General features: G+C 41.0%; 1 protein-coding gene across 1 annotated transcript in view; it reads left to right on the top strand.

The window, feature by feature from the left end:
- Positions 1-16,615, top strand: part of CLRN1 (clarin 1) — a 34,613-nt gene extending 17,998 nt beyond the window's left edge. The window contains exons 2-3 of the mRNA XM_006926220.1: positions 5,425-5,604; positions 16,085-16,615. Coding sequence (XP_006926282.1) covers positions 5,425-5,604; positions 16,085-16,350 — 446 coding nt within the window. The 3' untranslated portion in view covers positions 16,351-16,615. The remainder of the gene's footprint in view (positions 1-5,424; positions 5,605-16,084) is intronic.
- Positions 16,616-24,288: the final 7,673 nt, after the last annotated feature.

Below are 24,288 nucleotides of genomic sequence, written 5' to 3'. Positions count from 1 at the left end.
AAAAGGAGAATTTTTTACTGTGTTAATTTTACTTTAATCTTAAGAATGAGAACAAATTAAAGCAAAGGCGGCAACAATACTGTGTGACTGTAGGTAAGTTACTTAATTTCTCTGTGCCTTAATTTTTAAAAATCTATACATTGAGGATAACATAGTACCTTCTTTACGTTGTTGTAAGAATTTAATATTTCCATTTATGCACTATATATATAAAGTACCTGGAACATAGAAAATGCTGCTGTCATTCTTCTTATTATTATTGCTTGTATATCGCTCTTTGAAAAAGTAGGCTCATGAAATAATAGAGAGAAAAGAAGGCCAGTTAGGGGCTTGGGGTGGTTTAAGGATGAAGAAACCTAGACACACTGACTCATAAACAAAGTGGAAGGAATCAGTCAAAAGAGAATGAAAGAGAGGGAGAGTAATTCTGAATGTACAGCCCTACCCTGTGCTACTAATGTAGCATCAGCTGCCCATTTTAAGAAATAACTCCATTTCATTTGTCAACAGCTAATCAAGTAATTTCTGGAGGCCAGAAGTGACTTGCTGAATTAATGACGACCCGTCCACAGATCAAAATGTTCAAATCCGTTTTCTGTGTTGTAATCCTAAACTGAAAAGGACAGGAAGGTTAAACAAATCTACCTCCTAGATATATAATATCCAATACCATTAAAGTGACACCTTCTAATATTTATTCAAATGGTTTTCTCTCAGCTTCAACCAAGGAAAAGTCATATTAGTGTGGGTCGGAAAATGGTGGGCTCCTACCAGAGTTCTAGATGGTCATTACAGACTGGGAATTTTCATCAAAAAATAAACTTGATAGAATGTAAGTATAACATGCAGTAATTAGTGCCCAGCTGAGTAACTTTCTCACAAGGGTGGAAATTTTAAGAGACTTCGTAAGAATTAAAATGCTCCACGTGACAATTTATTTTAGTTTCTGGCTTTTCTTTCCAGGAGGCAAATCAGTGCAACTTATTTCTGCATTTGTTTCAATTTGGTAACAATCCTCAATTTTCAGACAGGCTTCACCTAGCTACCCTATTGAAGATGAAGAGGTTATCACCTCTTTTACAGGTGGGGAGATAGAAAGAAGCAGATTTTTTGTAGCTGCTAGTAAAAACCAAGTCAACAGTTGACAGCGAAAGAATAGCAGGTTAGATTGATCAAACCCTCTCAGCAGCTAGAAGCTCCAAAGGGCAGGCAACTGTGGTACAAGACTAGCTGGTTCACTCTGCACCCGCAGAACACTGGCAGAGTGGATAGTGCAATCACTGGCAGCAGGAGCTCAGCACCTGCGAGCTTCAGCAGCCACTTTGCCACTACCCATACTTCCAATAGAGCTGAGGACGTTTCTTATTTCTCTCTCTCTCTCTCCCTCCCTCCCTCCCTCCCTCCCTCTCTCTTTCTGTCCTCTCTTCTGTCTCTCCATTCATACCCACTCATATCATTTTTAATTGATAAGGACTTAAACAAACAGAACCACAGTACCATTAACATAAGCAACAAAATTAATAATAGTTGTATAATATCATCTAATACCCAGTCCACTTTCAATTTTTCCTGGTTAACTCAAAATGTCTCTTATAAATGGTTTGTTCATTATCCAGACATTGCATTTGGTGAATATGTCTCAAGTCTCTTTTAATCTAAAATAGTCACAGGAATATTTCATGTCTTCATGGATTTTAAAAATTATTTATTAAGTAGATAATGCTTGCAGGGTACTAATTTTTTTTTTTTTTTTTTTACAAATTGCCCTAAAGGGATAATGAAATATCCCTCAGTTTCCCTCCCAGTTTCCTTACCAGTTTCACAAATAAACTTTTAGAAATAATCTCTCCCTACACAAGCATGGCCTGCCCCCGAGGCTGCTGCAGTCTGGTGGTTAAGAGTAGGAACATGAGTTCAAATCTCTCCGCTGCTTACTAAGTCTATTGCTCTTTGAGGAAGTTTGGTTTTACTACATATAAATCTTGGGTATATCACCTCTGAGCCCTAGTTTTCTCCTCTGATAAGTCAGACTAATAATAGTGCTTACTTATTGAGTTGTTAAGAGAATTAAATCAGATAAGTAAAGTACTTAAATAATTACTTGTTATTAGATATGTTCTCCCTTTGGCTTATCCTTAAATGATAGAATGATGCACACTTCTCTTTGTTTAGTTTGTGTTTTTTTCATCTAACATCATATTTTGATAATTCCATACCTGTTCTTACAGATTAGCTTCATTATTTGTAATCATTGACTAATGTTCCATTGTATGGATGCTGTACTGATAGACATGTAAGTTGTTTCTAACCTTCCGTTTAAAAAAAAATCCTGCAATGAATATGTTTGCAGTATTTTATTGGATTAATGTGCAAAAATATTCATAGGATGAAATCTTTGAAATAAAAGTGCTGAGCTAAAGGATATGTGCATTTTAATGCTTTATAGGTATTGCCAACTGCCTCTAAGGAAGTTGTACCAATTTATACTCTCAAGAAAAATGCACAAGGGTCCCTCCCTACACCCTAGTGAACCAGCATATCACTAAATGTTTTGATCTTTGTAAATATAATTTGTGAGAAATGGTATCTCATAGATTTATAATGTGCATTTCTCTTATTGTGAGCAGATAAAGGAAATATAATGCAACTAAACCTCAGCATTCAAATGACCTGCCCGTGACTCCTGAGTGAGGACCCTGAGTGAACACCATCAAGATACAAACGACCTTGTCTGTATTCATGAAGGGGGTGCTCCCTAATAGTACTAAGCATATTTTATGTATGGACATATTATTTAGTTGTATCCAGCAGCGGTGAAGGGTTTGTTCTGACCTAATGCAACTCTCTTACCTCGTCCCTTTCTGACACATGGTCAGGAGCGTTGTGGCTATAGGACACGCATTTGCGTGGCTGACCACTTTCTCTTCCTTGAAACGTTGCCTTCCCTCGGCTTCTCCACTGTCCCAGTCATGGATTTGTTTCTAACTCACAAGCTCTCTTTCTGATCTCCTTGGCGGACTTCTCCTCCTTTCTGTGTGGGAAAATATGGGAGATCCCCAGAACTTCTTCCTGACCCTCCTCTCCTCTAACTGCAGCTTCTCCATAGGCGATATCCATGCCATGGCTTTTAGTACCAGGCCAGGACTGGGGTGAGTCCACTGAGGCAGCTAGGACATAAAATTCAAGGAGACATTCACTCTCAGGCTCTGCAAGTGCAGGGTTGGCCCCAGAAAGTGACTGTCTTCTTGAGTTTTACACCCTAGGCACCTTGCTTGCCTCACCCTAGTCCCACCTCATTACATACCCCTGCTTCTCCCTGGACCTCCAGACATATAAGTCCTATTTGACGTCTCTACTTGGAGGTCTTAAAAGTAACTCAAACTTAAACTATCTAAAACAGAACTCTTGCATCACTTCTCACTCCTGTGCCCAAATCTGCTCCTTCTACTTCTATCTCAGTTAATAGCATCACCATTTATTCAGTTGCTCGGGCCCAAAATCTAGGTGCTATCCTTGGTTCCTTTCTTTCAACAAGTCCTGTCTTCTATCTCAAAATATATTCCAAATTTGACAGCCTCTCACCACCTCTGCTGCTAGCCCCTTAAGCCAGGTCCTGTCTCATGTCACTGTATGTATCACCCCCACCCTAGCTAGGTCTCCCCCCTTCCCCTTATACTCACTACTCAGTGGTCAGAGTGATGTTTTTACATCATAGAGCTTGTGTCACTCTTCTGCTTAACCCCCTACCCCCACCCCATGCCCAGTGGCTTCCAAATGAATTTAGAACTAAAAGCAAACTCCTAAACACGGTCAATAGACCAGGATCTAGCAGGGACAACCATCTTCCCCCAGCATAGCAATCTCACTTCCACCTCCCCTTATTCACTGCTCACTCCTGCCCCAGCTGTGCTCCTTTTCCTTGGAATGCTTACCCCAGATCTTTATCCAGCTATTTCCTTCTCAACATTCAGGTGTCAGCTCAGGTGTCACTTTCCTGACCACCTCGATCCACTCCCAATCCCATTACTCTATTTTATTTCTCCATGGAAGTATCACCATCTGAGTGTATCTTATTGTTATTACTGCATAATAATCCCCCAAAGCTGAAAGGTTTAAAACAAATTTTATTAGTTCAGCTGGACAGTTCTTCACTGAGTCTCCATTGCTGTGGCAGTTAAATAGTAGCTGGGATTAATGTCTTCTGGAGACTTTGCTGGGCTGGACGTCCAACACTCTTCCCTCTCATACCTGGTGCTCCTCCGGGTGGCCTCTCTCTCCAGCAGAGTAGCTGGGACTTCCCTCATGGCAGCTCAAGCCTTCAAAAGTAAAGACATAAACAATGCTGGTTCTCTCATAGGCTAGGCCTGGAACTGGTATAGTGTACTCTGCTGCATATTCTCCGGGTGGTCAAACAGTCATAGGCCAGCCCAGGTTCAAGGGGACCAAGGAATAACTTCTACCTCTTAAAGGGGAAGTGACTTCTGCATAAAGGAGGGAAGAAATTGATGGTGGCCATCTTTGGCATTAAGTCCTCACACTTGCTTGTTTGTTTACTTGTTATTAGCTATCTACCTCCATTAGGTTATAAGCTCCACAAGACAAGAGGGATCTTGTCTATCTTCTTTCATGGCTCTACTTTCAGCACTCAGAACAACGTCTGGCACATTGTAGATGCTCAGTAAACAAATCAAGCACTTGATAAATCTTTGAGAAAATAAAATGGACAGAACCAAACTTTCCCAGATTGGTTTTGCCAGGTCTGCTGATGCCTCGCCAGATAAGAGAAGCTCTACATTTATAAAGCATTTCATTTCCTCTGCAAACAAGAAAAACTTACCCTGAACACGAAATCTAGAAATAGATTTGGCCTGTTTCCTAAATGGAAAATATTTCATGTGTCACCAGAAATTATTTTCCCACAGCTTGTGCTACATCAAAATATTAAAGTTGACTGCAAATATCCCATTTTTAAAAGTTGGTGCGAGCTAGAAACGATTTTTTTTGTAGCAAAGGAAATATAAAAACTTCCTGATGTTTGAACACTCCCAGAGGTCCCAAAACTGAAAATGTCATTATAAATTAGGATAGATTTTAAAAAATGACGACTGAGAAATATCATTAAAAGTTTGGTCATGAATATGTACAGTTTTTGGTTATAAAGCCAGCACTTGTTTAAGTAATTACATATGACCAACAGCAGGAAAAAAAAAAATCCCTCAAATCTCCCCTTTGTTAGTTTTTACTTGTGAGTTCTATAAAATAATCTCATATTTAAATTTTTTTATAAATCTCTTGTCAGTAAGTGAGATGGTTCATCTGAAGGATTTTAGTGATTTTTGAAGTTAAAAGAGGGATTTAATTTTTAAATTTACACTAGCAGATGACTGCTAATTAAATTTCTTCTAATCTTTGTTTTATCTTCAGTTTTCCCAGATTTGCTCAAAGCAATGCCAGTGAGTATCCACGTCAACGTCATTCTCTTCTCCATGATCCTTATTATCTTAACTATGGTGGGGACAGCCTTCTTCATGTACAACGCTTTTGGCAAGCCTTTTGAAACTCTGCATGGTCCACTAGGGTTGTATCTTCTGAGCTTCATTTCATGTAAGTACAACATTCTACTCCTGAAGACAAATGTGTGTCATTTTAGCGTGTCAAAATACAGGTCTATCCAAATATAAAGTTACAGTATAAATGTTCACAGTAGCATTATAAATAATAATGGAGTAGCATTACAAATGATAGTGGAGAAAAATATAATTATCTAAACAGTAGGGAATTCAATAAATATGCTATGATAGTCTATGTGAATATGATGCTGACATTAAATTATATTTTTGAAGGAGATATAAACAAAGCATAAATGCTTGTAACAAAAAGCTAAGTGAAAAAAAGCAGTATATAAGATTTTATGAACATGGACCTAGTTGCATATATATATACAGAGAAAGAATATACATATATAGCTTCTATATATATAGCTATCTATACATAACTTCTATATATAGATATATACAGAAACACACATATATGTAGAGTATCTATCTATCATCTATCTATCTATCTAGAGAGAGACACACACACACAAACACATCATTCTGTTGGTAGTAGTTACCTCTGAGCAGTAAAATTGATTTTCATTTTTTCTCATACTTTTAAATATTTACAAATGTTCAATAATATGTATTTACTTATCAAAAAAATAAATAAAAACCATTAAGAAAAAGCAAAGGGCCAGTGTTCCACCCACATATGAATTGCCATATGCAAGCCTGTAGGCACTTTGTGTAGCCTAATGGTAGGTCTATTTGGATAGTTCATTAATAAACATGTGCTACTCATAATCAGGGCTGATGGAAAAGCCTATAAAATCCAGACAGGACCACAGGGTGCTTAGGCTATATTTCAGAGGAGAAAAAAGATCACACACACACACACACACACACACACGTATATATTTATATGTAGCCATTTTTCTATAGGATGTCTCATGATTTTATCTCACTCCAAACTTGTAAAAGACTCAATAATACTTTTTTCTATTCCCAAGAAGCAAGTAGCTTCATTAATGATTTCATGGAGAGATGAGAGAGATTACCACACACACTAGCAAACACTGTATTGGAAGTCTCCATTCTCTTCTGTTTCATTCTCCACTGAACTTGTCCTCTGTCAGCAAGCCCCAGGCCCCTTCCTCCTCTTGACACCACTCCCTTCCCTTGGCATAATTCAACTCCAGCCATAAACTTGCCTAGCACCCCCTCTATAAAACAAGCCTAGTAGTTAACAAGGACTCACTCGTCTTAGAAGGCATTCGAGCCTCTAGCCATTATTGCTTGAGCACACTTTCTAATCCCATCCATATCTTGCTAATCAAATGATTCACCGAACCAAAGTAGTTGTCTCTCTAGTGGGGGTTCTGCTAATATTTTTTCCAGATCTTTAACAAGCAAATAATACCATTCTCAATTACCCTATGAGGGCAGACTCTAAGTCTTTCTCCTCTTTTTATCTCTAGCAAAAGCATCCAGCATGAGGTTCTGCACACAGTAAACAATTCAACATATATTGTGAACTTGAAAAAGCCCAGAAGGAAATGTTAACCGGGTCACTTAGTATGGGACAGGTCAGAGAAATCAGAATTCAAATGGTTTACAATTAGCAGAGCAGGCCCACAGAGGTGGTAGCGTGTGAGCCAGAGAGAGATGGGATGGAACATCGTACAAGAAAGCCAAGGGCTTTGCAGTCAGGGCAGAGGAGCAAGAGTACAGGTACGGGGTGTGGACAGACAGACACAGACAGCGATTTGATCTCATGGGAAGGCCCAGGTTAGAAGTGGGTGTGGCCATGACTTTCCACTACCCAACATACCAAACCAATCTGGCTGGTGTGCTATTTGAGTAAAGGTCATTGACTCAATCAAGTTAGCTAGGAAACAGAATACACACTATTTTATCGGGGAATGTAATGCTCAGCAGTGGTTCTTCAAGTGGGGTCCCCAGACCAGTAGCGTAGCATCTGCATTACTTGGGAACTTGACAAAAAAGCAAATCCAAGGCCCCACTCTAGATCTACTGAATCAGAAACTCTGAGCATGGGGCCCAGCAATCAGTTTCAAGAGCCCTTCAGGTGATTCCGAAGCTCAAGTCTGAGAATCAGGGTTATAGGGAATTCATTAACCATGAGACCCTGAGATAACTCATAGATGGTTACCTTCATAAAGCAGCTACCATCCCTAGGACTTAGAGAACCATGGGAAGAGTCTGGGGTTAGCAGAACCTAGAAGCTTAAGGAAAGGTCCCAGGCACCGGGGCTCAGACTGTGGAGGAGATGGCACTGTACTTTGAGGAGATGGCACTGTGACAGGACACCATGAGGCGGTTCTGGGAGTGTGGAAAGGGCTTGGGAATTCACAACTGCTGCTGCCCTGAGAAGTACTATTCCTGTGGCAAAGCAGAAGGAGCAGACTTTCCTCCCTTGCCCTGTCCCCGCTCTCCCAAGCTCTCTGTTGGCAGAGCCTAATGGGAAGCAGCTGACAAGGCAGAATTAGAGTCTGGAGAGTCTTGACCTAGCATCACAAAGCAGAGAAAAGAAGAGCTGGTTTGAAGCTGAAACACAACAGCTTATTAACTGGCACAGCCATCTCACATGCCAGCTTCTGAATGAAATTCAGAAGAACAGCCCATTTGGAAGACAAATTATAATGGGCAACCAAACTAACAGTATTTGAAAAGCAAGGTGACTCAGAGAATGCAGAATTTAATCCATGGCCCAGATCTTATCTCGGCTTTTGGCGAAGTTTAATACAAAGAAAATCTGAGCACAGAATATATGTGGAAACACACAGGAGTTGTATTTACACTATATCTTATTTATCTTTGAACTCGTTGCAAAAGCAGGGCTCAATAAAGATTTGTGGGTGAGGGAAGGAAGAGAGGGGGAGAAAAAAAAAAGAAGGATCCAGCTGCAGACCTCTGTTTCGTAGAAGATAAAGGCATAGTGTTCCCTGATTATCTGTTTTTTTAAGTCCCAGATCTTTATTTTTGAACACCGAAAATTTCAATATTTTTTTTAAAACTGTGCAGGACAATAAAACATGTTTGAGGGTCAGATGGACTGACAGTTTGTGACCTTTGGGGATAAACAGGTCACTATTAAATCACAGATTACTTTATTCCCTTTCAATCTACACTACCGACAGTACCCAGAATCCCCTGTAGTTTTGGAATGTTTATCTAAAGTTGTAATCTTCATGGAGACCCCAGCTTTAAACCCCAAATGTGGATGGGTGGGGGTTTTACAGGCCTTATCACAAACACTCTAAATGTGAGTGGGTAAGTCACATGATAAGTCGCACGCTCCAAAGTGGAAGCCTGTATTAGGAGGTCCATTAGTTCCAATGTGAGTCACATTCCATTAGTGACTCCCCTGGGGGCAGCGATCGTGCACTGAGTTTCCTTCACTGTTTCTCTGCCCAGGTGGCTTCCCTCACAGGCAGCAGAGAAAACTCCCTCTTTGACCTTTCCTCTCCCTCCTGCTCACCTCCTGGATTGTGGCTTTCCTTGTGCTGATGTCATTCTAGGGCCATTTCTTCAGCTGTCTACTTCCCTGTTGGATGGGGATGAAGGCTTGGTGTCCTGAGGCAGGAAGACAGGGCAAAAGGAAGGGGAAAGATGTCCAAAGATGTCCTCCTGTCATCTACCCTGGACCTTCCACACTGACCAGCATAACAATGCTGTGAGTGCCACCTCTTTGTGTTTAAAGCTGAGGTGCACACCAGACCCTGAGGTAGAAAAGAAAGGAAAGAATGCTTTGGATTAGTCCACTAATGGTTTTAGTTCCCATAGCGTGCTTATACCATGTCCCTTCTGGACCAGACATTCCTTCCACTTCTCGCGACCTCCAATCTGGCTCATTATATTCCTCAGCCTTCTTCGTGTAACATTCTACTATCATTGTTCCATGAAATCTTTGCAAGTCAGTTTGCTCTTTCTCACCCTGTCAATTATAAACAAGGTCTGAGAAATCATTCTCCTAGTTAGGATTTTAGTAATATCTTAATGGTCCCCTGCAGTTCCTTTTGAGCAGTGATCCTCTTCTCGAACTGTACATTAGAATCACCTGAAAAGCTTTCTAAAAATACTGATGCCAGGTCCTATACCACACTGATTCAATTGGAGTCTCTGAGAGTGGAGCCTGGGCACTGGCATTTTTTTTAGGCATTCTCAGGTAATTCTAATGGGTGACCAGTGTTGAGAACCACTGATACAGGTCATACATTTCATTTATTCAACAAATCCTGAGTGAATGCTCACTATGTGCCAACCATTATAATAGGCACTTTGTGGCACCACAATGAATCAGGCACACAGTTCTGCCTTCGCTGAGCCTATAGTATAGTGAGGGAATCAAACAAAAGTGTATGCAAATATTAAAGATCACAATAATTATAATTAGGGTAATTAACAAGCTGCTATGATAGAGAATAAAAGCGAAAAGGAGATGGGGTTTTGATGTGGTGGTCAGCAAAGGCTACTCCAAATAGCTGAGTTCTAAGATACAAAGAAGCTGAAGCCCCTCAGAGAACTTCCCAAGTTGAGGAGAAAGCATATGTGAGGACTCTAGGGAAGGAGGTTGGCTTCCTGTAGGAGCTGAAAGTACGCTCATGGGGTCAGGCTTTAGGTAGTGAGGGGGAAATGGAAAAAAATTAGGTTAGAGATCAGTCTGATGCCAGCTAATGTTAATGTCAGGCTTCAAACACATGGTAAGCCTTTTAGAATTGATTCTAATTGCAATGAGAAGCTTGTGAAAGATTTTAAGATGTTGGATAGTTGATTTATCTTCTAAGAAATGTCTGTGAAAGACTAGGCTGTTGCATTGGAGATGAAGAGAGATGAATGCACTAAAAACATTTTGAAAGTAGATTCAAAACATTTTGCCAGCAGCTTAAGCAATTAGTAGACAGTGGTGGCATTAACCAAGATGTATAAGACAGTGGAGCAATAGGTTTAGAGTTTAGGGCAATAAAGAGGTGGAGAGAGGACCTTAGCACTAGAAATCAGGTGTTCTATTGGGGGCATGTCAAGTTTGAGATCCTGTGAGATTTGCAAGTGGATATGTCAAGTAGACAGTGGGATATACGAGTCTGAAGCTCAGAGAAAAGTTCTAGATGAAATACATAAATTTAGGAATTGTCAGGATATAGATATTATTTAAAGCAATGACAACGGATGAGATCAACTAGGGAGAGAGTGTAGATAGAGAAAAATTGGCCTAGGGCCAATCTCTGAAGAACACCATCAGTTAATTTGAGGAGGAGCCAGCAGAGGACACTGGTGTCCAGAGGGGAAGGAAGGAGACCACGGTGTCCCAGAGGCTGCAGGAGTGGATGTTAAAAGAGTACTGGTCAACAGTGAGCTTTGTGAAAGAGTTGATGAGAGGGAAGGAAATGTGGCAGGGGGAGGCAGAATAGGGAAAATAATACATAAAACACTTCCCTTGAGTTTATAATTAGGGGAAAGAGAGAGTGATGGAGATGGAGAAAGAGAGGGAGCTGAAAAAGAGGGAACTGGGTATAGAAGCAACTGGACTCACAGTTGCACACTGGAGCATTGATATAAGAGTGTGTACCTTTACATATTCCATTCTAGAAGTTTCCAAGTTGAAGTTATAGCCCCAGATCTGCATGTAAAAGAGAGAAGGCTAGGTAGACGACTTGCGTGATCAATGGTAGAACATTCTAGACAGTTCAGTGAATACTTTCTGAGGATGATACAAAATATATTGGCTCAAGTCTTTTGGAGGTGATATGAAAAACTCCAAAATATGGGCTTGTTGCAAATTGCATTGATTATGTCTTCTCTTACATAAAGCATTATGTTATTAGCTATGCCAAGTAAGGCAAATGAATAAATGACTGCCTTCCTTTAAAAGGGAGATGCTCCTAATATGGGTCTAATGAATTATGATAATTACAATTGTGGCAGGGAACATAAATTAGCACAGTCATATGTGAAACATGAAGACAGGAAAATAAAGAGCAGTACGAAAATAGAATGCTTACATTATATATCAGTTTTAGTATCAACAATGTCCTGGCCTCTGTAAAATGCCTAGGGCACATTATTCTGCAACTGGTGGTAAAAACTATCTGTAAGTTGTTTCACTTCAATCCTTATGAAGGAGCTTTTGCTCAGAGTCTGAGAAAGAGATACAGAGATGTCCCAGCATCAAAGCCACAGAGCCTGAGGAAGGGCAAGGATTTGTAGTAGAAACAGTCAGCAATGAAAATATTCTACTAGTTTCTCAGCATAGGTTTTAGAAAGGAAGCCACAGAAGGAAAAAAGAAATAATATTAGCCAGCTCATGATGGCAATCAACGGGCAAGGAATTTTGTTTTGATATGTGGGCAGCAGCTAAAGGGGCAGAAGTGTAGTGAGAGAATTGTGCTCCAGGTCACTCACATAGAGGATGCAATAGAAGGACTGTTCACTCACTATGCAAAGGGCCCAGCCGTGACCTTGTGCAAGATACTCGGTCTCGGTCTATCACAATTGTCAAGAGAGTCCTTCCCTACTCAGAATGTACATGTGTGTCTTCCCTTCTGTTTCATTTAAAGTAAAAGCCCAAGTCCTTGCTACGACTTCCAAAGCACCCCTTGAAGGGCCCACCCCAGAAACTCACACACGATTCACCTCTTACTCCTCTCTGCCTGGCTCTCTTCCTCTCTCTGCTCTCACTGCTGGGTTCCTTTGCACTTGCTGCTCCCTCAGCCTGACATACTCTTCTCAAATATCTACCTTCCCACTCTCTGACTTCCTTCAAGAGACACGAAAATGTCATCTTCTCTCTGGGGCCTCTCCCAAGCCATCCTCCCTCCCCGTTTTATTTTATTTTCTTTAGTGCATGTCACACTCCAATAAACTATAGGATGTACTTATCTGGTTATGGACTCTCTCTCTCTGCTGTCTTCACCACTGAGATCTCCATGAAGATAGAGATTTCTGTCTGTTTTGTTCAGTGCTGTATCCCTAGTCCCCAGAACAGTGCAGTGAGCATCCAATAAATATTTGTTGAGTGAATAAAATGGAGGCAGCTCTGTGTATTTTCTGATAACAAATGGCATTCTCCTTTTCTGAAAATCAATTCGAATTAGAAAAGATTGTATTTTTAGACAATTTATTCTTTGCACAAATAACTCTTCTCACTAATATGATGTTTTTAAAGCTCAAGTTAGACCTGGGCTCCTCGATTCATCATTATAGGAGATGAAGAAAAAAGGCTCAACTTAACTGTGTTAACCCTTCATTCACACCTGCTCCTTGGAAACACATGACCAAATTGCTCTCCATTACAATCTAAAAATCCACTCATAGGTATTAGTTTGCTTTACTTGTCCCTCTGCCCTTACACACCTCTCTCCATGTCCCTAGCAGCCAAGCCACTGAAAGAAACTTTCCATGTGTATCTTTTGGTCCATAAGTCATAAATAATTATCCTTGGTCTCATATCTCTTTTAGAGCCATAGACAGAAAAGCAAAAATATCCCTAGTTCACACTGAGTTTGTTTCCCTTCAATCCCTTAGCAGCTTTGGCAGAGACTTGGGCTGAGTTTCTGAGCTCTGACTCTGAAATGACCAAGTTGACATCACGGCCAAGCCCAGAATCCAGATCGAAATATTGGACGTTCCTCTCAACTATTAGACAAGTCATGCTGATTTGAAAGCTTGTGCACTTAAAATATTAGCTCTGGCAAAAGGCTGTGAGTTTCAGATACCCCAAGAAACTTTTACTTTAGGAATCTGAAATGCAGTCTCACAATAACACTGTCTCCTTAACAAAGTTATACCTTTAAAATATTAACAACCTGAAAAGGAAACCAGGCTTGAATTTTCCTTTCAAACACTAAGGAAATAGTGTTTGCTTTTGTCTGAAATTCACCATCCCCTCAGACAAAGAAGGCTCTCATGGTAAAAGCAATGGTGTTTTCTCCACAATTTTCAAGTAAAAAGATAAAGAGCAAAACAGCATTTGTAGCTTTTTTGTTGTTGTTGTTGGATCTAACAATAAAGGAATAATACAGTTTTGCCAGGGGAGAGCTCTGGTTTTGAGATCAGAATACAAAAACAAGCTGACGAATTTCACAAAAAGATATTCTCAACTACCATTCTGAGGCTGGCAAGAAGTAAAGTTTCAAGAAAATTATATCATTTGATTATTTGGGGGTGTATTATGATGACGATCAAGCTGATGAGGCCAGGGCTAGGTGAAATTCTAATAAGACAATGTGATTTCCCCTTTTCTGCTCACTCCCATTCCCCACCCCACATGACCCAGTCTCTACCTCCACCCCAAACCAAACTTGGCCTATGGAAAAGGAACGGAAAACGCTGTTTGCATTGTAGCTCCCCCACACAATCCAGCCTCCCTTTGCTGGATTAACTTTTCCTGCAGCTACTTCCAAGGAACCTTCATGGTGCCACCCACTCCTCAGTAATAGCAACCTGTACCTCCCTTACTATTACACTCACTGTGATTGGTTTATCATTGTTTTATCTGTGATCCCTGCCCGATTACACTCTTCGTTAGAGCAGAAAACATACGCATTTTCTTTAATGTTTAAATCTCCATCACTATCCCTGTACTTGGCATGTAATAAATCTAACTGACTAAATGAATGAGTGAATTAATGGATGAGAACTTAAGCCATGATGTTGCTGCTCCCAGGGTATTTGAATGAACTACAATTGAAGAACAACAAGCACTTACCCCTCCTAAAGGACTCATAAACCTATTGGGAGAGTATTCGGATGAACAAGGCACTGTATGTAATACATTCTTCTGGGTTGCCTACCTGATGTAGTCAGATTTTCTTGGCGTGCTGTGGGGTAGGGGATTATGGTAAGGACTTTAGAGAAGAAAAGAATACATAAAAACCATAGGAACAGCTACCAGTTAGTAAGCATTTATATGTGTCAATTCTAATGCCAAATGCTAATCATGCATTATCTCTATTATCCACATTTTATAGATGAGGAAATCGAGATTTGGTGATTAAAACTTCCTAATTTCATACAGCAAGTGATAAAATCAGGTTACAAACCCAAATTGGTCGGACCTAAGTCAGAAAACCACCTCGGCAAGTTTCCTATTAACTGGCACCCCTTTGTGGTGGCCTGGGATGCAACATTAGCTATGGAAGCCCTGGGAATCCTAGCCACCCACTGCGCTCCTGACCCTGACCCCTTGCCGCCTGCTTCTGCCCCTGTGCCTTTCACCTACCCAAGGAGCCCCATTCTCTACCCTCAGGAGGAGAGGGCCTGTTACACTTTGTAGGTTCCAATCAGCACAGATGCCCCTGCCTTGCAGAGGTCTCACCCAGATCACAGCTGCACCAATTAAACTTAGATTAGGCTACACTAATGAGTGATAAATGAGGGAAAACATAACAAAAGTGGATTAAATGAAATAGACATTTTTCCTCACATGAAAACCTAAAGTCCAGGGTTGATCTGGTGGCTCCAGCTGTCTGGGATCCAGATTCTTCCTTTCTTGTTTATCCATAGTGTGTGGCTTCCATTTCTGAGGCCACCTGGTCCAAAATATCCCCTGGAGCTCCATTCATTGCATTCATATTTCAGCTGCAGGAAGAAGGAAAGGAAAAGTGAGGCAGGCCCCTAATATAGCATACTTCAAGGAGACTTTCCTGCCCCTACATCCCAGCCACTCCCAGCCAAAGTAACCTCTATTCAAGGCAGCCACATGGCCATCCTGAGTTCTGTTACAAAAAATGAGAACAAATACTCTCTGCCTCGATACCTTATCCATAGCTCCTTTTGCTCAGAGACTCCTGTGGGCAGCTGTGCCCAGGTGGGAGCTGGAGGTGGAGGAAGAGTCATATAATTCCCTAAGACAGCAGTCCCCAATCTTTTTTGGCACCAGGGACCAATACTCCTATAAGAGTCTAATGCCTGATGATCTGAGGTGGAGCTGAGGCTCTGGGGAGCGGCTGCAAATACAGATGAAGCTTCACTTGCTCACCTGCTGCTTACCTCCTGCTGTGTGGCCAGGTTCCTAACAGGGCCTGTGCGGGTCCACGGTCTGGGGTTGGGGGCCCTTGCTCTAAAGGAAGCCCTAGGGCCTTCCACAAGGCAGCTGTATGACTGGCATTTATCCTGAGTGGCCTATGAAGTATTTTGAGAAATTTGTTTAGAGAAATTTGTTCTCTTGAAGCCACATCATAGCAGTGGCTGCTTTGTAGCCTTATTCTATCATTTTGCTTTTAAGGTGCCTAGCAATTCAGCCTTCTCATCACACAAAGAGGAGCGCCTCCCAGTATTTGAAAGATCATTTTGATCCTACCCCCCACCAAGTTTTCTCACTCAGAGCCTAACCCAGACACTACCACCTACCTGGTGGAGAATCAGGCTCATGATTACTAATTTGAAATGGTGTATTTTTGCAGAAGAATGCAAATGAGGATGATGGTAAAAGGCTTTCTTTAGTTTGCATATTGACTCTTTTCTCTGTTCCTTACAATCAGGAAATATTTGTCCCAACAGATTGTTTGTTCTTTCTGTTGCAGGCTCCTGCGGTTGTCTTGTCATGATTTTGTTTGCCTCTGAAGTGAAAATCCACCACCTCTCAGAAAATATTGCAAATTATAAAGAAGGGACTTATGCCTACAAAACGCAAAGTGAAAAATATGCCACCTCGTTCTGGGTCGTTTTCATTTGCTTCTTTGTTCATTTTTTGAATGGACTCCTAATACGACTGGCTGGATTTCAGTTCCCTTTTGTAAAATCGAAAGACACAGAGACAACGAATGTGGCTGCAGATCTAATGTACTGAAGGCAAACATGTCTGTAATTTTCCAAAAGAATGAATGGACTTGCTTTGGTCACTTGAACATGGTTAATTTTGTCTATCCTTTTGGATACCCCAATTAAAGCACCCAAACCCTTGGTGATAATGCTTACAAGTTATGTACTAAGGGTACAGGCTGGAAAATAAGGGGGGCAGAAGAAAGGCTTTGGGAGGTTTTATTACTTGTGGGGAAATTGCTTCACCCTGGTTGTCAAAGCAGTTGACTAGAAATGGACAAATTGTTACTCCACGGACCTATCAATGTGCAAAATGTCTGCTCCATCAGGAAAAGCATGGGAAATATATTTTCATACAAACAAATACTATTTCTGCTATATCCACACATTTGTTGCCACAGATACCAGAAAACGGAGCTGGAATCACTTTCCTAAAATGATAGTACATTAGATGAGCATTGATAAAGTATACTAATCCAGTTTTTTTTTTGAAAGTTTGTTTAAAGTGCATTTTTACTATCTATTTTTGTTGATTAAAATATGAAAACCTCTAAAAGTAAAAAAGAAGAAACAAAGCTAAAAGGTATTTTCCTTCTTGTGTGTAAAATCCCACTACATTCATATAGTATTTTCAAAGGAGATAATTGCTGGGACCACTGAGGAATCATGAAAAATGATTTTTCCTAGTAAACTTGATGCAAAATGATTCATTGGAGCTGTTCTTTCTAACTTTAGTGTCTTGAGCACTAATTCCCAAATATGAAACTTCTATTACATTCTGGGATTATGATGGTAGCACTGTGTCATCCTGGGTTTTGGTCTGGCTCTCACAAAGCAAGTTCAATTTTTTTCCCCTGAATTACCCTAAATTTGATCTGCAACTGACCAAAGGCCACAGCTGAGCCTGAATTGACCTTTCCACTCTCCTCAACCTACTGACCTCAAGAAAACACACAGGAAGAATCAGAAAATGTCAGAGAACCCACCACCAGCCTACTTTCCACAGCCACTCGATACTTAGCACCATTCAAGAATTTTGAAAGTGTTCGTTTGTTAAAAAATAGTTTTTCCCTTATGGAAAAACATACAAGAAACAAATGACTGTATACCTGAGAAATAACTTGCCCTGGTGGTGATTTATGGCCCACAAGCTGACATGAGAACACATCCTTAGCACCCTTAGGTGCTAGTCCCTCTACTTTCATTCAGGAAATACACCTGGAAAATTTCTAGAAGACCACAAGTCAGCCTAGTGATGAAGAAGATGTTTAGTTTGATAATAAGCTAGAGCCTAGTTATGAAAGTCTTCAGCTGAAATGGTTAAATATGTAAGAATGGGTAGCTAGGTGTGGGCAGGAAAGCCCAAGGATCACCACTCTGTGAGTAACTGGCCTGGGATCCAGTAAAGCCAGAGTCCCCACACTCTCAGCAATCATTTGACACATTCTCTCTCTCTCTCTCTCTCTCTCTCTCTCTCTCTCTCTCTCTCTCTTTCTCTCTCTCTCTCCCCTCCTCCTCCCTTCCCCACCTACCCACCCAGAGGTTTGAAAAACAAGCTTTCTTCTTTAAAAAATGAGTCTCTGGTTGTTCTCTGTTCTATAAAGAGAAAAAACTTTGAGCAACAGCTGAAAATCTAATGAGGCAAACTAACAATATTCCCTCTATGGGAAGCAGAGGCTGGGCTACCGGTCCTATAAATTGTGTGACACACGAAAATAAAACGAGATACAATCTAGGTGCACTTAAGTTGTCTCCTTCTCTTCCCTCAGATGAAATGTGTGGTCCCCAATGACTTAAGAGTAACTCTTAGCAGAGGGATCTGGCCAGGACAGTTGTTTGTTTGTTTGTTTGTTTGTTTGACTCTCTCTATGGGGCTCAAAGGCCAGGGAATGTCATTCATTATGTTACGTCTGACCTCCCTCCCAAGTGGCATTCTCACATTCTCACAGAGACACAGGGCCCCCTGCTGGCTCTGGGGACAATAAACGCAAGGCCATGTTGGGTGCTTGGTTCTATGTGGTCGGTAGAGCCTCTCAACGCCAAGAATATCAGTGTTTATTATGAGGGAAAGAATGGCAAGAAGCTATGAAAGCTGTCACAAGTCCTTCAGGGTCGACTCTGCTGTGAACTTGCAAGATGCGTTCACTGGAGTAGGAGGAAACTTCAGAACTAAACTGCAGACAAGGTGGATTACAATGAGAAGGAGGAAAGCGCTTTACAGTTTACAAAGGTCTTTTGCTCTCATGGTCCCATCTGTTCCTCCACAGCAGCTGCCCTCATGTCACTTTAGAAGCATTCAAGGTTGATCAGCTGGTGGCTCACACATTACACAGCCCTAGGCCACTTCCTCTCCTCTAGCTCTGCGCATTGTCAGGAAGAGAAGCAGCATCCCCCTCTCAGCTCTGGTAGAGGGAGGAGTGTTTCACACTGGATGAGTTAGGGTGTACCAGCTTCAGGTAAGAATGGCTTGCCATTCTAATGAATATTGGCCCCAACCATTTGCCTATCAAAACCTGAACAAGAACTAAGGGGGAGACTGAGAAGGTATGAAAAAGGGAGGTGTGGGTGGGGGTGGGAAGGAGAACAGGGACCTTTAATGTCTCTTTCAATTTTCCTCAACATCTCCCCTTCCAAAAAGATCCAGTATAGGTAAAAACAGTGTGGTTATTATAGAAATGCTGCTTCAAGACGAGCCCCAGGCCACTCGATTCATTTTTCTAATTGTCTTGCTGTTCTTATTTAAATATTTGAAACCTATTATATTTGGCTTCTTGGGTGTTTGATCTGGTGAGATGCCCATTCTCAATCCCCTTTACTGTGGCAGTCGTTCATGGCTCAGGGCAGATAAGCCCTCTTCTCCGAGTGACAAGGGATAGAGCAATGCTGGTCAGTTAGAGAAAACTAAACTTAAAACTGACAGGCAGAGAAAAAAAGCCTGGGCAGGTCTGGAGCTCTGGATACTGGGATGAAATTCCCTTTGGGGAAAAGCCTTTCTGCTCATCAAAATGATAATGTAAACTCAATAAATTTATACTTTGATTTACAGACTTTTTGACTCCCTCCCCCCACCCCTACACACTTACATAACCAGACATACCTACAATGTCACAACTCAGAGCTTACTGGGTTATTTGGAAAGTCCGAATGAGCCAGAAACTGACTGGATGACCCAGGACAGAAATATCCAGAGAATGTCCCCTGCAGGGCCTAAAGGACAGGGTCAGACAAAGGATGTAGAAACCTGAAGGATGGGGGGCGGTGGGGAAGAATAGGTATGGTTCCCTATAAGCCACCCAATGATTAAAGGCAAGTGTCTTAAAAGATTGTGTTTCTTTGTTAGAATCTTGGTCTGAAGGATTTTGACCCACTCTGAAAGTGAGCAACAGAACGGGTTGCAAGATAGATGTGTTCCTCACTCGGCAGAAGTCAACTCTTGACCCTATGGGCCATGACTCTAATTCTGGAGGAGAGTGAGAGACTCAGGTGCTTCTAAAAGTCTCTATTCTCTCTCTTCTCCAGTCTGGTTGGTAAGGGGTACATGGAGGAAGTGGTCTGGGCCTCTCAAATAATTCAAGCCCATGCCCTAGTGGAAACATGCAGTCTCAAGTGTACATAAGCTGCTCAACTGTCGTGGCAATTTCCTCGGGTTCCAATTCACCTTGGACTTTACCTAGACAAAAAAAAAAAAAAAAGTATCGTATCTAACTCAGAGGTATGGATTCCAGGATGCCACAGCTCACTGATTTGCAATTAAATTTCTATTCTTCCATTTGACCAAGTATAATGAAGAGCGTGCTTAACATAGAGAAGGACAGTGTCCTTGCACATCCCAAGCCAGAAACCCCAAGAGAAGCTGGTGTGTACCCTTTTATTTGCTGCCATTCTCTGTGGCAGAAAATACTATGTGCTCCCCACCACATTCTTCTTATACACACAGCTAAACTACATTTCCCAGCCTCCTTTGCAGATGGGCTCATATGAGTGAGTCTGGACAGGTGGAATGTATGCTGAAGTGATCCACTTTCATGGCCCTGAAGAACATCCCATGTAAACTCCTGATACTGCAGCCTTGGAGGTCGTGGGATCTATAGGGCGAGGCTACAAAACAGAGGCAGGCTTTGTGACCTGCACTGGAGAGTAACATGAGTGGTAACTGGACTTTCTGTAAAACCACTGAGTTTGGGTGGTTATTTGTTACTGCAGCTTAGCCTTTCTTAGCCTAGCCAACAAAGCCCTCTTCTCCAGGATAGCTCTACTATTTCATGCCAGTGAGAAACTTTTCTAGGTCTCTCCAGGTGTAGCCTGAGGCCAAGTGCACCCTTTACTATCAACACGGAGCTGCTGTCTGTGCCATTGTCCTTGAAGTGTGGTCCTCTGGCCACATTACCCATCACCACTGAAATGAACCAGAGAGTGAATTTTCTGCACTATATAAAGCGTAAATAAACACTTTTGCTTATGCTGATATACTACAGCATTCTTTCCAAATAACAATAAACCCTTTCTCATTCATTCAAGAAGACTTTATCTTGCATCTACAATGGATCTAGCTGTGTGTAATGCACTCAAGATTGGAAAAAGGAAATGTAAAAATAGTAAAAGTTATTTTTTTCTTGATCTTTGGTTGAGAGCAGAGAAGAATATTCTTTAAGATTCTCCCTTCTTACTTTCTTTTCAAGGCTTCAATTTATTATTAAAGATGGAGTTTTAAAAGTTTTTCAGTAAAAAACAAACAAACAAAGTAATAGGATGAGATTTCTTACCTATACAAATTACCCCCCCCAAATCAACAATTATCCTAAAGTCTCAGTTTTCACAAAATGCTATAAGAACCATGTACTTAATTAAATAATTCCAAGTAAAGTTTCTTATTGTATCTGAAAAAGCCAGGCTTCCATCACTGTCCAGGTTTGGAGGTGTCATCTGGGTCCAGCTTAGTCAGCAGCCATTCTCCCTTCCACACTACCACTTTCTCTCACTTCCACTTTCCTGAGGGGATTTTCCATAGTTCTGGGTCAGACAAGGGCTGAGCAAAGTCTCGGGCAGTATATGGAATACAGTCAATGATATTGTAATAGTTTTGTACAGTGACAGGTGGTTACTAGACTTACCATGGTAATCACATCATAAAGTATATAAATGTCAAATTTTTATGTTGTACACCTAAAACTGATACCATATTGTATGTCGACTATACTTTAATTTAAAAAAAAAAAAAGCTTTGGGGCCCAGAATAGTGCCCCCTCCTGCAGGTTGGTTGACGGGAGACCTACCCACTCCTGTCAGCTTGGGCTTCACCTGGATGGCAATGAGGACAACTGGAGACTTATTCAGTTTTCCCAATGTTCTTTGGTGCTGATAAAAGATGGCACTTGCTCCAGAGGAGGTTCTAGGTTTAATTTGGAGTACCTCTTCTGCCCTTCCTGACTATCTCTAGGCCTAAGAATTTTCTAGCTAGGTTAAAGACAAAAGCAAACTTACTGTGTAAGAGTGTATCTGACTCTGATTGACATCCAAACTAGTGACTATTGAATTTAACATCACTTTTTAAGGTCACCAGAGTCACCCTTTCTCCCCAAAGCTATTGTGTAGCTGCCTAGACTGGACAGAGGTCAGTGGAGTACAGGAGAAGAAGTGAAATGAGCATAGGGCACAAGAAAACACAGCAAACAGAACCTACAAAGTATTATTTCACCATACACATTAACACTAAACTGGAAACTCTCCACTTCAGAATTTTTTCTTTACTTTTTAAAAACAAACTTCATGGTTGCCCTTCACAAATATGCTTGCTATTTCCTTTTAAAAACTACATAAATATATAATAATGTAAAATACATTTGTCATATCAATTAACCCTCTATCTTTTACCTCAAAGGGAAGAAAATCTTTCTATTTTTCTTAATAACTTAGTCAGGGTGACTTTCCTATAAGAAGCAAAAACCCACTCAAAACATCTTAAGCAAAGAGTGAAAGAGCAAGAGCAGGAGAGAAACAGGAAAAGACAGAGAGAGAGAGGGAGAGGGAGAGACAGAGAGACAGAGAAAGAAAGGACCAGAAAGGTGGAGCACAGTCTCAGGATCAGCTCTCCTTGGTCAGATGCCCACCTCTGCCCCACACAACTGAAGTGAAGGACAGATGGGCCATGGCCTGCAGGGAGTGGCTAGGCACAGAGGAAGAGCATGTGTGGGTCAGTGTGTGTGGAGGCAGGCAAGGAAATTCTCACAGAAGATGTGAGTTTAGTAGGTACCTCCATAATACTGATCATGGTAGGTCTAAAAAATTGTGATTCTATGTCCTATACATTAATCTGTACTCCTAGGGATCTTTAAGTCTAGTTTCTAGCCTTAAAATGATTGACTAAATTTTCTTCACAATTTCTAACACATGTTATTGTTTTAGAAATTAGAGACAGAAAGACATTGAGATAAACTGAGAAAAAGACATGGAGTCACAGCTTAACTGTTTTTGTGTGTATCACATTCACAGATATCCCAGTTGACTAAATAGTACTTTAAAAACAAAACAAAACAACACGAAGACAGCGTTTTGGAAACATGGCAGAGTGAGAGACGTCACCAGATCTTTCCCATTGGAACAACAATAAGCTGAACATTTAAAACTCAACAAAAAACACCCAAATTGCACACCAGCACGTCTGAGCATGGGATCTGCACATAAGAGCTACCATAGGTCAGAACCCCACGTGTGGGGCGGTGGACTGGGAGAGATAAAGAAGCTGTCTATCATAGCTGCCAGAGCTCCCTGTAGGAGGAGGGAGAAGGGAGAAGGAGCGACGACTTCCCTGAACAGCCCTGCCTGGAAAAGCTTTGAGCTCCCTGCAGCTGGCGGTAGAGCCCAGTCATGAGGGCAGAAAACAGAGAAGCAAGACCGCAGAAAAACAACAGGTGATTTTTACTGGCGGCAGTTGCAAAACTGAGGCTGAGTCACAGCCCCCAACCCCCAACCCAAAGCCTCCCTCCCCCCATACCATCCAAGACCAAACATCGCAGAGCCCCAGGGGAATTTGAGCAAACACTACCAAAACTGTTGCTAATACTGACAGGGACTGAAACTGAGAGTACTGAGCATGATTAAATATCTATCAGAAACTAAAAAGGCATTTTTAAAGCTTTATATAAAGCAGGGATTAAAGAAGCTTAGATGCCACCTACTGGAAACCAAAAGAAAAGTGCCTTTTTTTGCAACAGGCTAAAGAGAGACCTTTAGATAATAAATCTTCTTTCTGGAAAAACAGCAGACTACATTTCCATTAATATCCAGGCAGAGAAATACTCCATTAAAACCATGAACAACTAAGGTGGCAAGGCATCTCAGAAAGAAAGGGAAAAATCTCCAGAAAATAAGCTTATAGACATAGAAATATGCAACTTAAATAACAGAGAATTCTGAAAAAACTCAGTGAGTTCTGAAACAAGTCATATAAACAATTTCAGGAATTGAAAAAACAGCTAGACGAGCAGAACAAGGAGATTGAAACCCTCATAAAGAACAGAATAGATCTTTTCAACTAAAAGAGTTGAAAAATGAAATAGCAACCTTGGGAAATAGAGTCGACCAAATGGAGGAAAGGCTCAGTGATATCAAAGACTGAAATCTAGAAATAAATCAGAAGGAAGAAGAGAGAAACCGAAGCATGAAAAATAATGAAAGAGAAATTCAAGAACTAGCTGATACCACCAGGAGAGGAAACATAAGAATTATGGGCATTATCAAAGGCAAGGAGAAGGAACAAGGACTAGAAAGCATTTTCAGACAAATAGATGACGAGAATTTCCCAAATCTAAGGAATGAGCTGGAACTTGGAACTCAGGAAGTCAACAGAACACCCAATTATCTCAACCCAAAAAGGCCTTCACCAAGACACGTTGTATTAAAATTATCAAAAATTAATGACATGGACAGAATTCTCAGGGCAGCCAGGGAGAAGAAAATGGAAGCATGT

The sequence above is a fragment of the Pteropus alecto genome, unplaced genomic scaffold (genome assembly GCF_000325575.1).
Source record: "Pteropus alecto unplaced genomic scaffold, ASM32557v1 scaffold239, whole genome shotgun sequence".
Taxonomy (NCBI): Eukaryota; Metazoa; Chordata; class Mammalia; order Chiroptera; family Pteropodidae; genus Pteropus; species Pteropus alecto.
This window is presented reverse-complemented; position numbering and strand designations above follow the sequence as displayed.